Source organism: Zosterops lateralis (genome assembly GCF_965231275.1).
Source record: "Zosterops lateralis genome assembly, chromosome: Z".
NCBI lineage: Eukaryota > Metazoa > Chordata > Aves > Passeriformes > Zosteropidae > Zosterops > Zosterops lateralis.
In genome coordinates, this window is record NC_139800.1 from 53,589,440 (window position 1) to 53,604,095 (window position 14,656).

At 41.1% G+C, this 14,656-nt stretch overlaps 1 protein-coding gene across 1 annotated transcript in view; it reads right to left on the reverse strand.

Annotated features, from left to right (window-relative positions):
• Nucleotides 1-2,124: 2,124 nt before the first annotated feature.
• Nucleotides 2,125-14,656, reverse strand: part of LOC310922978 (paralemmin-1-like) — a gene marked incomplete at its 3' end in the record, with an annotated part of 130,687 nt that continues 118,155 nt past the window's right edge. The window contains exons 6-7 of the mRNA XM_083884019.1: nt 9,842-9,943; nt 2,125-2,864 (exon numbers count right to left, since the gene is read on the reverse strand). Of these exons, the coding sequence (XP_083740145.1) occupies nt 2,125-2,864; nt 9,842-9,943 (842 nt within the window). The remainder of the gene's footprint in view (nt 2,865-9,841; nt 9,944-14,656) is intronic.

Here is a 14,656-nt window from a genome sequence, read left to right on the forward strand (position 1 = left end):
AGGAGGCAAAGGGAGCTTGTGAAAGTCTATTCTATTTCTGCCACTGCAGCCAATATGGAGGTCAGCAAAATTTCTGCAGGTGTCAAAGAGGTGATACTGTCTTTTACTACTCTTGCCTTTTTTACTACCTGTTTGGGTTTTTTTTGTCTGACAGTCACCTGGGCAGTGGTGAGAAATTTAATTGACCAGTTCCATAGTGACAACTGAGTGACCTAACATGGGAATTACCTTTTGCTTTTTTTGTATGTGTAGGTTTTCAGTGTGCCTCATATAACCACCACTGAACAAATGCCTTTTTTGACTGGCACAGAAAGAAAAGAGTACAGAGCAAGAACCGTGTTTAATTAGATGCTCTGGACTAACAACTAATGCAGTAAAAGCACCATCCAAGAAAGAACAGAAATATTATAGGAATCATCTCAGATTGAAAAGAGGCTTTTGTTGTTTTCTTTTTTTTTCTGTTTTTTCAGTTGCTGTTATAAGTCTGATAGTTTCAAAGACACTTCAAAATAATCTTCAGTACTTGTTCTCACTATCAGAAAATATAAAAACTGATTTTTAATCTCACTCATGTAGTTATAATTCCAGAGTAACTCCACAAAAGTGAGTGAAGTTAAACTTAAGCCAAACCAGTATGATACAAGAATCAGGTTCACAATAAATCTCCACGAAAAAGCTAGTTGCTTTTTCATTTAGAAAAACCAAGGAACAAGAAAAAAAGAAAGACCTATTGATTTTGGATGCCTTCACATTTTTACATTTTCATCTTTAGTTTTTTAAAGAGGCCTGATTTTCAGAAGTCAGATGAGGAAAAATGCACTGGAAATCAGACATCTTTTAGTGCCCCACACAAGAAAACGAAGCATCCAAAACCACCAGCAGTTTTTGAATATATTAGTCTTGTGGCCAGAGGATCTCCCAAAATAGCTGCACTAATAAAACTCCAGGGGGCCTCCACAGGAGTTTTACCTGCACAAGCAGGGCAGCATCAGACCCAATTGCCTGTCATTATGTATGTAGGTGCAGTGAAGGTACACTCTGTGAAAAATTAACCTTTATAAGAGCTAAAAAAGAAAACTCTGTCCCTGCTGCCATTCCCAGCACTGAGAATTTTGCCACTGAATCCAGTAGGGACAGGGTCAGACTGTCAGAAAAGTTCATTTATATTCTTGGGAAACAGAAAGCAGTATCCCTCCTCTACTGGAGTTCAGCAGGAACGCTTCATGTATAAACATTGGCGGAATTACTGAAAGTGACTCTGAGGAGTGACTCCATTTCTGTTGGTGTGACAGCTGCATCTTTTTCATGTCAATTTCAACCGCAATTTGGGGAGATGAAGTGCATATACAATACTGTAATCTGGAAGATTTATATAAGGCAAAATGATCATTCATACATTTTCTAGAAAGAATAATTAAGGTCCACTTCTGATATCACCAATAAGCGGAAACAGCTAATGAGTTTTTCTGACACCGCAAACTAAACTGGAAAGTTACTAAAAGCCAAAGTTATGCAACTTTTTGGGAAAGGCATGTCTGAGTTTTAGCAAATCAAAATATTAGAGTGATCTGAGCCTTCTCCCAAGAAATAAAAAATATGATCTATAAAATAATGCTGAATGGGATTTTTCTCAAAAAGGAGAACTAACATTTTTTAAGGCTCTTATATCTGGTGGCTGTGAAACTCAAGACTCCCACAGAATCCTAGGAATCTTATCAAGTCTGCCAGATACTTAAAGAAAAAAAGTAAAAAGTGTTTTCATTATATATATATAAAAAATATATATATAAAAATCAAATAAATATGAAAACATATGTTCCATTTCTCATTTATCTCTCACTCTGTAGTATTAAGGAAAAAAAAAAACAAACCAAAACACCATCACCAACAACACAAAGAGAAAAAGAAGCCAAAAACCCCCAACCCTTCCCCAACACCAAAACAGTATGCCTGATGGGAAAATAACCATGTGTTCCTCTTCCTGAAGAACTAGAAAGAAAAGCAACCCAACTGCAAGGCAATGGAGGCATTCACTTCCAGTTCACAGTATTGCAGTTAGAAGTACAGTGAGGTCTAGGTAAGTGATGGAGCAGGAGCTGCCTGGAGCGGGGAAGAAGGAGGTGCTCACATGACAATACAGCACTGACAGCGCTTTTTCTTTTGTGTACCTGGGGGAGCTTCCAAGGGCAGGCTCTCTTCCTTCCCCTCGGGAGAGGAGGGCTCTGTTGTGTCTGACAGGGGCCTGCCAGAGACCAGCTCAGCAGCGTTCCCATCCATGGTGGAAACATCAGTCACTGTCTTCTCCCGCAGTGACTTCTCGTCGTCTTCATCTATCAGCACAAGCTCTGCCTTGATGGTCTCATCGTAGCCCAGCACTTTCTTTGTCTCCTCTTCATCATCAATGTTCTGGTAGCCCATAAATATCATTGTCACCGGCTGATCTGCACTGGCCTCTGGGGTACAGGGTTTGTCTTGTGGCTGAGGGTTCACAGCACGTCCTTTGCTGGATTTGTGTACCATTTCCAGCTTTGCCTCCTTGAAGAGCATTTGCTCCTTCATATGGCTAAGGTTTCCATCGGCTACCACATTTTTGTCTGACACAGTCATTGTTTCATACCCTCCTTTTACACTTGATTGTCCAGCTTTTTGCATAAGTTCATCTACGTCCTTTGAGCTTAATTTATGTACTCCATTTTCTACCACTGTGCCACCAGAGTGAACCTCATAGACTACCTTGGAACCATCATCATAGACTTTGAATCCTCTTTGATGGGCCTCATCTAGGCCAACAGGTGAAGCAGAGACAATCTTGGTCTCTCCTGTCTGTTTGTCTTTCTCCACATTAATTTCCATGGTGGACAAAGCTTGAATGAAAACAAGAGAGGAAGTGCATGTTACAACAAAAAAAGCCAGTGAATGGTTAATTGCCAAACAGACAAAGAAAACTATGGTGCCCCTTTTTCCTATCTCCTGCTTCTAAATGGCTAAGTGTTCTACGTTAGAGATGGGATGCAGTGCTGTGTACACTATTATTCTATGGCTTTTTATGTAGGTTGAGGCTGGGCATATCTGCAGCAAAGAGGACCTACTCATCCAGTTCACAGAGCTGTCTCTGGTCAGCTAGGAGCACCAAGAGGTTAGGTGTAACTTAGACAAGGGGAGGTGATAGCATGCAGGTTGCCCTCTAACTTTCCATTCTGAACTTGCCAAAATTCAAAGAGAGCCCCTCTACCCTCTTTTCTGTCATCAAATTGCCAGTTAGTCAGTAACAAGTTTTGTTTGCTGCAATGCCCAGACCATTTAATTATCAGTGCTTGTCCTTGCTTAACTCTTCCATCCCTAGCACTCAAAACATTTTAGAGGAGTATGGAAATATTGTTTATCTCTGTTCTACACGTGGGAAAACAGAATCACATGGGAACAAATTCTCCCACAGCTGTGTGGCAGGGCAACTCTCTCAGCTTTCACACCAAGATATAAAAGGTGACCTTTACTTCCAGGTTAAGAGAATGTACAAAATAGCCAAGAAGCACTCCCTGTTTGTGTGAATTAAGCATTAAGCACCACTGTGAAAGTTGAAGAAAAAAGTAATAATGAACTGATTTTCAAAGAGTCATGAAGCAACAGGTAAAAACATGTATGAGGGATGTTGCTTTAGAATAGCAAAGGTTTTCTAGCAGTTAAGGATGTAATGAGATGAAAAGTGTAGACCACACAGTAGGAATAGACAAGCAGTCTACTCTGCTCCAACACCCATTCTGAGATATGATGACATATCACCAGACAGCTTTTCAAAGAAAAAACGTGCAAAGGTATCTCAGACTTTCCAAAGTGTTCATTTGTTTAAGCATTCGTTGTATGCATATGAAGACATTTTGGCTCCTGGACAGACATCCACAGACACTTAATTACAAACTACCACAAGCAGTGACAAGTGTTTGTAAAACTTACAGTGATCACTTTCACCAATGAACCTCAATGGTACAATCATGATTTATCTTACCTGGGGATACCACAAACTGGAATGTTTGCTTTTTTTCCTGATTTACTTTCAAGTGAATACAGAATATCCTTGCCCCAAGAATCAAGGTAGCTCGGTGTGTTTGTATTTAAAATAATAATTAATATAAAAATTTACTGTTACTTCAAGATATTTCCTCAGTCTTTTTATTCACACACAGTAGAACTACTTTTCCTGTAACTTAATATAAAGCAAAATATTTCATCATCAATGGGAATTTTTTAATGGCACGCATCATTACACTGCCTATAGTGCTAGATAGAAAATTAATGTGTTGGTGAGCAGGTTCATGCTGTTCCCCATGAAATGGTCTCCTTTGTCCTCTAAGAGTGCAGTCTGGTGGGCAAAATGGTTGGGTCTGGCCATCTATGTGCTGTGTACATCTGCTCAGACCTCAGCCAGCCTCAGCAGGACTGGTTAGGTCAAGTACAACACCACACAAACACCTGCAAGGAGCCAGGGGACAGAGATGATAGTGGGTGAGAGGAGCCTTTCTGCCTTTGAAGGTGATGAATTGCTGAAGGCTAGAGTGGGCTGCAGAAGCACCCTTCTCACCCTGACCATGGCAACCTAGTGGACTGCCTCTAAGGACTGTGTTTTACCACTGCCTGAGGAGGTTTGTGCACTGGTTGTGTCCATAGCTGTCAGGACCCTGGGCACAGGATGCCCATTTCCACAATAAAGCAGAGGTTGCAGTTTTTATCTCCCTCCTGTGCTGGCGTTTTCGTGCCTGGCCATCCCACAGCAGCCTGAGCAGCCAGAAGAGAGCTGAAAGCTGAGCTCTGCTCTGAGGTGTGCAGCTGGAGACTGCAAGGCAGCTGGCATGGTTGGAAACAGGAAATTAAGGCTGGAAATAAAGAAAAAACTGTTGCTCCAGGGCTGGTAGCAATTAAGCTACGAAGCAATTGCTCTGAGAAACTGTGGCAGACTGTTACCATATTGCAGCTCAGAGAGCAGCCAGCATGGATCACTTGCTCAGGACTGTCCCAGCCCAGGAACTGGTGTGAAAGTGCCCTTTATGGCTTATCCAAGTGTCTCTGCTGTGAAGCCTTTAATCTAATTTATAGTGATAACTGAACAAAGATATGCAGGTACCAACACTAACACTCTTGAACTTTCTAGGTGAGTTTCTTGAGGGGGAAGAAGAAAGGAAGAATTTTGTTCATTGCTTGGTGACTAGGCCTTGCGTGAATGGGCTCTGAACATTGCTTGACCTCACCAGGGCTGCTCAGGCAGATATTATTCAATAACTTTCAACATTACAGTGGTAAAAATAGAGGCTGGCTTGCCTATCGTGAAGATCCTAACTCTGGCAGGTTTTTGAGTGGCCAGCTGAACTGAAACTAAGCTGAACCATGAGGCAGCAACAGCACATTCAGAAAATCATCTCTGACTGGCAGGGGTTTCTGATTTATCCTGAGCACAATTCAAAAGAGAGCCCATCAACTGGCCACCTATTACTTTCTTAGAGACAAGGACCACCTTGAGCTTCCCTAGAGATCCTGCGCTTCTTTTTTTTTGAAAATTAGAAACATTATTTGGTGCATGGCTTTTCATTACAGACTGGGGATTTTCATGTGAAATAGTTGAGTGCATGGTATTTGTAATGCAGAAGAGGATGTAATCTGCCAGACTCTCCCTGTTTTGATGCACAAATTTAGGTCAGTATTGTGCACTAAAAGAAGACTTGTACAGTGGGAATGAACTCAGAAGCAAATAGCAAAAATCTGATAGTTAAATCTCATGGACCTGGCCATATTTGAGATGGTGACCTTGAGGAGCATGATCCTGACAAAGAGCAAAGACAAACTTCTGAACTTTACAAGACTGAACTTTCAGCTGTTTAAGGACTTGGTGAATGAGATCCTCTGGGAAACTGTCCTTAAGGACTGAGGGACTGACCAGAGCTTACAAGGCTTTGTAAGCCTTACAAGGCTAAGGTCACTTTTCTTAGCATGCAAGAGCTCTATCCCAGTGTGTAGGAAATAAACAAGGTAGGCCAGAAACTGGCATGGCTGAACTAAAGTCACCTCCTCAAACCAAGGAGTAAGAAAGCAGCATCTACCAGTGGAAGCAGAGACAGTGACCTGAGGAGAGTACACGAGTATGGTTTATGTCAGGGGTCAGGAAAGCCAAGGCAAAGCTGGAATAGGACTTGGCAAGGGACATGAAGAGTAACAAAAAAGAATTCTGTAAGGACAGTAGTTGAGAAAAAAAGGCCAAGAGGAATTTACCTCCCTGTATCTCTATGCAAACAAGAAAGGAGAACTGGTGATGACGAATACAGAGGAGACTGAGGTACTCCATGAGTTCTTTTGCCTTGGTCTTCACTGAAGTCAAGCTTCTCAATTCTCTGAAGTACCTGATCCTCTGGGTAGGTGTGAGGGAAGTGAAGACACTTCCACTGAAAGTGACGAACATGTTTGGGATCACCTAATGAAGCTGAATAGCCACAGGTCCGTGGGACTGGATGACATGCATCCCAGGCTCCTGAGGGAACTGGCTGATATTCAAGGCCAGGCTGGATGGAGCTCTCAGAACCTCATCTAGTGGAAGATATCCCTGCCCCTAGCAGACTGGTTGAGGGAATGAGATGATCTTTAAGTTCCCTTCCAACACAAACTAGTCAATGATTCTGTAATTCTATGTTGTTGCCAAGCTACTCTCCATCATATTTGAAAAGTCATGGCAGTCAAGTGAAGTCTCCACTGACTGAAAAAAGGGAACTGCTGTCCACATTTTTCAAAAGGGCAGAAAGGAAGAACTGGGAAACTACAGACCAGTGAGCTTCACCTTTGTACTTAGGAAGATTATGGAGCAGATCATCCTAGACACTATGCTAAGGCACATAAAAGATAAAAAGATTATCTGAGACAGCCGTCATGGCTTCACTAATGGAAAATCATGCTTTACTAATCTGGGGGTCTTCTGTGATAGAATAATAGCAATGGTCACCAAGGGAAGACCAACAAATGTCATCCATCCAGACTTCTGTAAGGCCTTTGATATGGTGTCCCATGACATCCTTGTCCCCAAATTGGAGAGACACCGATTTGATGGATGGACTATTTGGTAGATAAGGAATTGGCTGGCTGGCTGGAACCACAGAGTTGTGGTCAATGGCTCTGGGTCCAGGTGAAGGCCAGTGATGAGTGGTTCTCCTCAGGGCTCTCTCTTGGGACTGGTACTCTTCAGTATCTTTATAAATTATGCAGACAGTGAGATCCAGGGCACCCCTAGCAAATCTGCAGATGGCACAAAGCTGAGCAGTGCAGGTGACATAAAAGAAGGAAGGGATGCTATCCAGGGAGACCTGAACAAACCTGAGAATTGTGACCTTGAGACTCTTATGGAGTTCAGCAAGTGCAAGGAGCTGTAGCTGGACCGGGGCAATTCCAAACGTGAAGGCAGACTGGGAGAAGCTGCTCATGAGAGCAGCCCTTAGGAGAAGGACTTGGGGGTTGTCACAGATGAAAAGTTGGACATGAGGCAACAGTGTGCACTTGCACCCCGGAGAGCCAATTGTATCCTGGCTGCAGCAAAAGAAGTGTGGCCAGCAGGTTGAGGGAAGTGATTATCCCCCTACACTGCCCTTACTCTATCCACCCGGAGCACTGCATCCAGGTCTGGGATCCTCAGCACAAAAAAGACATGAACATTTTTGTAGCAGATTCAGAAGAGAGCCATGAAGATGATCAGAGGGATGGAGCTCCTCTCTCATGAAGACAAACTGAAGGGGCTGGGATTGTCCAACCTGGAGAACATAAGACTTTGTGGAGACCTTTATGTAGTCTTTCAGTACCATTAGGAGGCTTATAAAAATGAGGGAGAGGGTCTTTATAAGGGTGGATAGATACAGGACAAAGGGCAATGGTTTTAAACTGAAAGGGCAGATTTAAACACTCAGGAGGTGGTGAGGCATGGAACAGGTTGCCCAGAGAAGCTGTGGAAGCCCCATCCCTGTAAGTTTTCAAGGCCAGGCTGGATGGTGCCCTAAGCAGCCCAATCTAGTGAATGGCATCCCTGCCCATGGCAGAGCAGTTGGAACTAGATAATATTTAATGTTCCTTCCAACCCAAACCTAAAATTCTATGGTTCTATATTTAAGAAGAGTTGCAAGACACATCTTTTTATGTACAATATGGAGTAGTGTCATGTAACAATGTCTCATCTATTAGGGAGATTTCAGGCAACAAGTTCTAGCACTTCTTGGAAGGTACTGTCCTAGAAAGTTAACAGGCAGGTTCCTTTTGTATTTCAACTCTGGCTAATTTGCTTAAGCTTTTGACTCTGTCAACATTTTATTTTCATGTCTTCTACTGTGATTTTACTGCAGTGATTTTAGGTATTGGCATAATGTGTTTTTTGACCAATACAGGTACTACATTAAAGCTACTTGGCTAAGTAAATGCATAAACATATGTGATTTTCTTAGAAAGCTGTTCACCAGTAAAAGGCACTGCCATGAGAGAAGTGAATAACAGAATCTTGCTCATCTGCCTGTGTGCATAATGTTTGTTCTCTGTGAGAAAACGTAGCAGCCCAGCTTGTCAAAGTAGTTGCAAAATGAACTAACGTTGGTGCTAAAATGTCTTTATTTAACCAAAGTGTATTTACTGCAAAATGTGATCTACTAATAGGATACAAACCTACCTGACAAAAGAGTTGGAACTGAAAGCAATACTTCAAGATGACAGCCAGTATTCACAAGTACAAGTTTTCTGCGCAAGCTTTAATTACAGTGAAACAAGATGCAGTACTTTGGGACAAGATCCCTACGTGCCAGCAGAAGGATCTAGATTCTTTGTGGATTCAGAGGCTTTTCTTAAAAAAAAAAAAAATCTACTTATACTTTGAGCCTGTTTTAAGATGGATGGTTACAGCCCACCTTTAAGAATATCTATTGCACATACACAATACATTTATCAAGGACTACATTTACAAGGCTTCTGAGTGATCCAAAAAAATGAAAGAAATTATTACTTTCTTGTCATTGACAAAATGGCACAAAACACACAGAAAAGCTTGTTCTAAAGACATACCAGGGTAAGCTCTAGTGGAAGGAAATATTTTGGGATGGCTTGCAACAGAACTTACAGAAAAAATTACACATTTCATAGATGTGTACCATGCTTTAGCTGCAGACATTGCTTTGCTATGCTGGTTAATCCATTTCTCAGGTAAGCCACCTTTTATCCCTTTCCTTGGTACACCTCTTAGGAAGCCACCAGTAATTTGGTCTTGAGATAGGAGTACATTATTTAGAAAACAAGGATTTTGAAAACAATAAAAATGTACAGCTTCTAACAGTCTTGTGGTTACATTTAACACACACACACAATCTGAAAAATAAGTGTTAGAAAATTCTCTGTATGACTCCAAGCACAAAGCAAGCCCACCTTTTCCCAGGAAGGAAGAATGGCATACAAAGCAGTATAAATGACATAAATACTTGAAGAACGTATGTAGTCTTGGCAGTGCCTGTCTTGAGTTGCATGGGTACAAGAGAGGACACAAAACCTTGGCCTAAATACTATGTATTTGTGCCAGCAGAGATGAAAAGAATGTTTCCATGTTTGTTTGTTCTTTTTTTTTTTTTAAAGAATGTTTACCATTGGTACTTGTATGTAGTTCAGCTATCTTGTTTTGAGAGTACTCACTGCAGTTCAAAAAACCTTGACTTATTTACAAAAATAAACATCAAGCAGTATTTCCTGGCATTTATATGATATCGGGACACCAGACTCATTAAAGTAATATAATAAAAAGAGTTCATGGCTACTGGACTAGTATTATAATTCTTTGTTCCTTGAGACTTACCAGCTACTCTGCTTGATCCGTCCCACCCAGGAACTGGCTCTGCTGTTCGTGAATAGAGGGTTGGGAGTTCAGGGATCTGGGAGTAAATGTAATTTACTGCATCTGGTGTCAGAGAACAGGAAACAGTTAGATTCGTGCTACGAGCCCCAGTGGCTTCATTGCTTAGACAGCAGAGTGTTGTCAGCCCTGACAATAGTCACTGGAGCTTTGTACTAGATAATTGGATCAAAGCAAACAAAGTGCAAAGTCACTGTCCTGTGATTGGTGTTCAATAGACTAGCTGAGGCAGGAGGGAATGGGTCCAGATGACTCAAACCTTATGTCAGATGAACACATAAAATTATTTGTCAGGAGGTTCTGGATTTATCAAGTCTGTGAGCTTTAAAATGGGGACTGGGGTGGGAAAGGTAAGGAACTAATCCAATGCAGTACCCAGAATACGTGACATTTCAAATAGAGATATAAAGGTCTAAAAATGCTAGTGTTGACTGAATAGGATAAGAAACCAGCTCTTTTGTACCAGTTGTTTCCAATATTGCAGAATCAGAATTTGGCTTTTTGTTCTTAAAACTGAAATTTAGCTAATAATGAAATCTCATGTAGATACTGATAGAGTACCTGTTTTGGTTTTCAGAAAGTATTATGCTCCTGCCAGTGCTGCAATGCCATTACTCATTAATAAATCCTGAATTGCTAGAAAGCTATCTTAAATGATTGACTTGTTTTACATTTGAGATTATGGCTGCTTATCATAAGCTAAATATGTACTATAGAAGAGATATTAATAAATTTAGAAGTATTTCCTTGGAGATATTTTGTGGCTGGGTTAAATAAAATTAGCATTTATTGTTCTGCTTGAATTCAGTGGCTGAGCTAAGAGCAGAGCTCAGAGGAGAGAAGTCCAAATTACTGACTTAAGGTTCAGGCACCAGACCAAAACAAAACAAAAAACAAAACCAAAAATCACATTCTTTCCTATCAGATGGATTTTTTTTTCAGCTCTGTATGGAAATAATTAAATTTTTGTTCAAATATAAAATCCTGTTTGGTGTGAAACAGAACATTCTTTTTCCTCCAAGGGTATTTTGCCAGTTCAATGTATTATTTGTCAAGCCCTTGGTACTGCCTAGTCCACGTGTCAAGGTAGGAGGCAAAATCTCCCTTCCTTGAAGCCTCTTGTTGCTATAAGCAGGTAAGAGAGGTTGACCAGTGCTGATCATAAAAGGGAACTGGTGAAATGAGACACAAAATGAAATGTTCTGTTGTAACCTGCTTGACTGCTTCTGGTTAAGGGAGATACTTTCATCACATTTTCTATAGGCTAACACCCATTCCAGAAAAAATGCCTACACCTTGTAGTGTCCTCAGGAAGGACATGATGTGCCACCTTTAATTCCACAGCTTTTTTTGGCAGGAAAATTTGGCCTGAAACTAGTGAACTGTTTTTACTCCCATAGCAGTCAGTGGTGGCCACCAGTGCTACTGGATACAGAAAAATAAGACCCCAGGGTGAAACTCGGTCTCTCTGTGGACCACTGTAGGTAATTCAGGTAAGGAGTCCTCTTTCCTCCTTTCTGGTGTCAGAAAAATAAGGCACAGAAGCACAGTGCAAATTAATTTAAAACCCTCACAAATTTAGTACAAAGATAAGTTCAGTTTGTAGCAGATGAACTGGAAAAAATCCCCAAGCCTGTTCAGGGAAATGTTATTTTATTTCACGTTTCAGGGGACAAATGGCAGACTTGGCAAATGGACTTTTATAATTTCAATGCATACTGTATCCTCAAAGTTTTGAAAAGTTTAGCAGTAGAGCCTCAGAAAAATAATTGTTTAAGACACACAGCTGACTGAGCAATGGCCAGCAACAGCTGCTTTCTTTTGCAGGGTTACTTGCCTCTAATGAGGAATCGGTACAATGCTTGGTGCTCTTGCTCTGTGAAATATCACCAACAAATGAGTAGGCCATTATTGAAAACTGAAGTAATTTCTCAAAACAAAGAAGTGGCGACTGTGTTTCTGGTCCAGGGAAAGAAGGCACTTTGTGTTCTGGAAATAGCACAAACTTAGTAATTATTCATTCCACAGAGAGTCCTTTTGGAACAGTAGTTTCAGTACACACTCATCCAGTGACTGAGTGACAGATGTGTCACGCGTTATGTGTCATAATCAATCCAGACTTGAACTGCTTAACTAATCATCCTTACTTCTTTTGCACTTCATGATGATCAACAGGCATGGCTACAGTACAGTTTGCGTGCGAGGACACTGCAGGAGGCAAAATTCTTTGCAAATATTGATTTTTCCCCCAGTGCCTATAGGGGGAACTGAGCATTGCTGACATCTAGCAGTAGGGAAAATCAGTTGTATAGCTTGATGGTGAAACTCTTACTTTGATGTGGTAAATATCTGTGGACCATAGTAAGCTGTTGGGTTTTTTTGTTTTTTTCCCCTTGTTTCTCACTTTAGGAGACAGTACTCAGCTAAGCATTAGATATTGAATTAGTTTAGAAACTTCTCGGTATGTTAATTATAATAAAACATTTTAAAAATTAGCTTCAGGGCTCCAATCTGTCATTATCATGAGAAGGGAATGCTGGGAGGACATTGCAATTCTCGTGTAGTTCCTTCTGAAACTAGTGGTGGTGCCACATGTCAGAAATAGGGTATTTGACTACAAGCTGGGGTTGGTTGATTCTGCCAGTTCCTGTCTTGTGTTGCTGCCTCCCCCACCCAGCCTAAAAAGAAAGCAAATATGCTCATTTCCCTTTCTCTCACTGGCAACAAGGTCTCTTTTATTTAACACCTTTAAAAGGATATAAGAGGATAATTTTAGGAGAAATGGAGAGATACAAATTAGCATTTTGTTCACATTAGACAACAGAATATAAATAACATTTGGACAGACTGCACTCAATATCTTCATTTCAATCTTTGATAAGTTATTATTATCTAAGGATACCATAAAACAAGTTCTGTGTCTTTTCGTACTACGTGCAACAAAATGAATTTTAGAAGTGTGTCATTTTTCCATATTAACAGACAGACAAGTGCTTGGCAATATGTGGTGTAAGGTAGTCCTTCAAGGGTGCTTGCACAAAGCTAAACCTTTGGAAGTGCTCCGAATAGCTCCCACACAGAGGCTTGTGGTCAAATGTCAGATGGTTTAATTTTCCAAAGGTTGGATGGATTCTCTTTAAAAAGTCCAACACTACTAAAATTAGTGGTGGGTCTTCTGCAAATACTGACTCCCAGGGCAGAGCCATTCCACCTACAAAGCTCTCTGGGGCTGCATGGGGAAGAACAGTGATTTTGGCTGTCCCACCATGTTTATAAGAACATCAGTGGAGGTTTTTGCAGGAAACTGAATAGTCTGACTCTGATAGACTTAATGCTTTAAACAAACTTGGGTGTTAAGGTCCACAGCTCACACTTGTACATCCATAAGGAACATGGTGGATGAGTGCATCTACCAGAGCAGTGAGAAATGCTCCCCAACCCTTTCTGAAGGCAAGAAGCCTGAGGTAGCCATCTCAAGGGCATGTATACCAATCTATGTAATACAGGCAAGCAAAAGAAACTAGAGCCTTGTGCCCAGTGTGAGCGATTCCAGAAGAATCACAGAAACTTGGTGGGAAAACTCACACAATTAGGAGATCACAGTGGATGGCCACAAATATTTCCAGAAAGATAAGAAAGGAAGAAGAGGAGGTGGAGTTGCACTTCATGTGACAGAGGTATTTCCATGTATAGAGGAGAGCTGTGGAGACCATGGCAGTATTGTTTAACAAATGCCTTAGGATCATGATTAGAGGGGTCATCACTAAGGAGGATGTTATGCACCCTGTCAGGATGCTCCCTGTCAGGATGATGAAGCCACCAATACCTTACTGTGGCTGTTCAGTGAAGTCTTGAGCCAACGGAGTCCAGTCTCCACGGGTGGCTTCAATTACCCACATATTTGTTGGAGAAAAAACCCCAAAAAACCCCAAAACTGTGCACATACCATCCTGGAATGTCTTACAGACTCCTTGTTCCTATAGATGCTGGATGTGCTGACAAGGACCAGCACATTGCTAGATTTACTGGTGGCAAAACCAAGATTTATTTGACTTATGCTGGTAGCCTAACTACCAGTGAAACCTTGGATACAGTGAGCAAATATTGTGGAGTTTAAAGTCTTGCTTAGAACCCTGAAGACCAGTGGTAGGACGAAGACCTTAAATTTTAGAAGAGAAACTTTAATACACCAATGCCCTAGCTGTGAGAGATTCCCTTGGAAGCATCCATGAAAATCAAAGGAGTTAGTAAGTGCTGGGAGTTTTTTGAAAGTGCCTGCTGAAAGGACAACAATGGTCTATTCTTTAGAAAGGCGAAGGAAGAAATCTAAACAAAAGACTTCCCTGGCTTAACAATGAACTTTTAGGTGCAATCAAAAGCAGAAAAAGCAACATACTGGTTGCAGAAAGACAGACAGTTAGCCACTGAACACTACAAGCACCTTGCTAGGGGGATGCAGAGATGTAGTCAAGAAGGCTATGGATCAGCTAAGACTAAAGTTGGCAAAAAATGTCAAGAAGAAAGAGTTCTTCAGTATTTGTGAGCAGCGAGCAGAAGGAAAGATACAAGACCGCTGCTTAAGGAGTGCAGAGAAGCTAGTCACTAACAATGGTGACAAGGCAAATTTCTCAATACTGTTTTTGTCCATAAATACATAAATCCACACCCTAGAGTGTTAAGAAAATTCCTGGCATTTTTGTAAGGAGACAATCTATAATAGTTGAAAGACAGAGATCAGAGGATGTCCCTGATGACTAG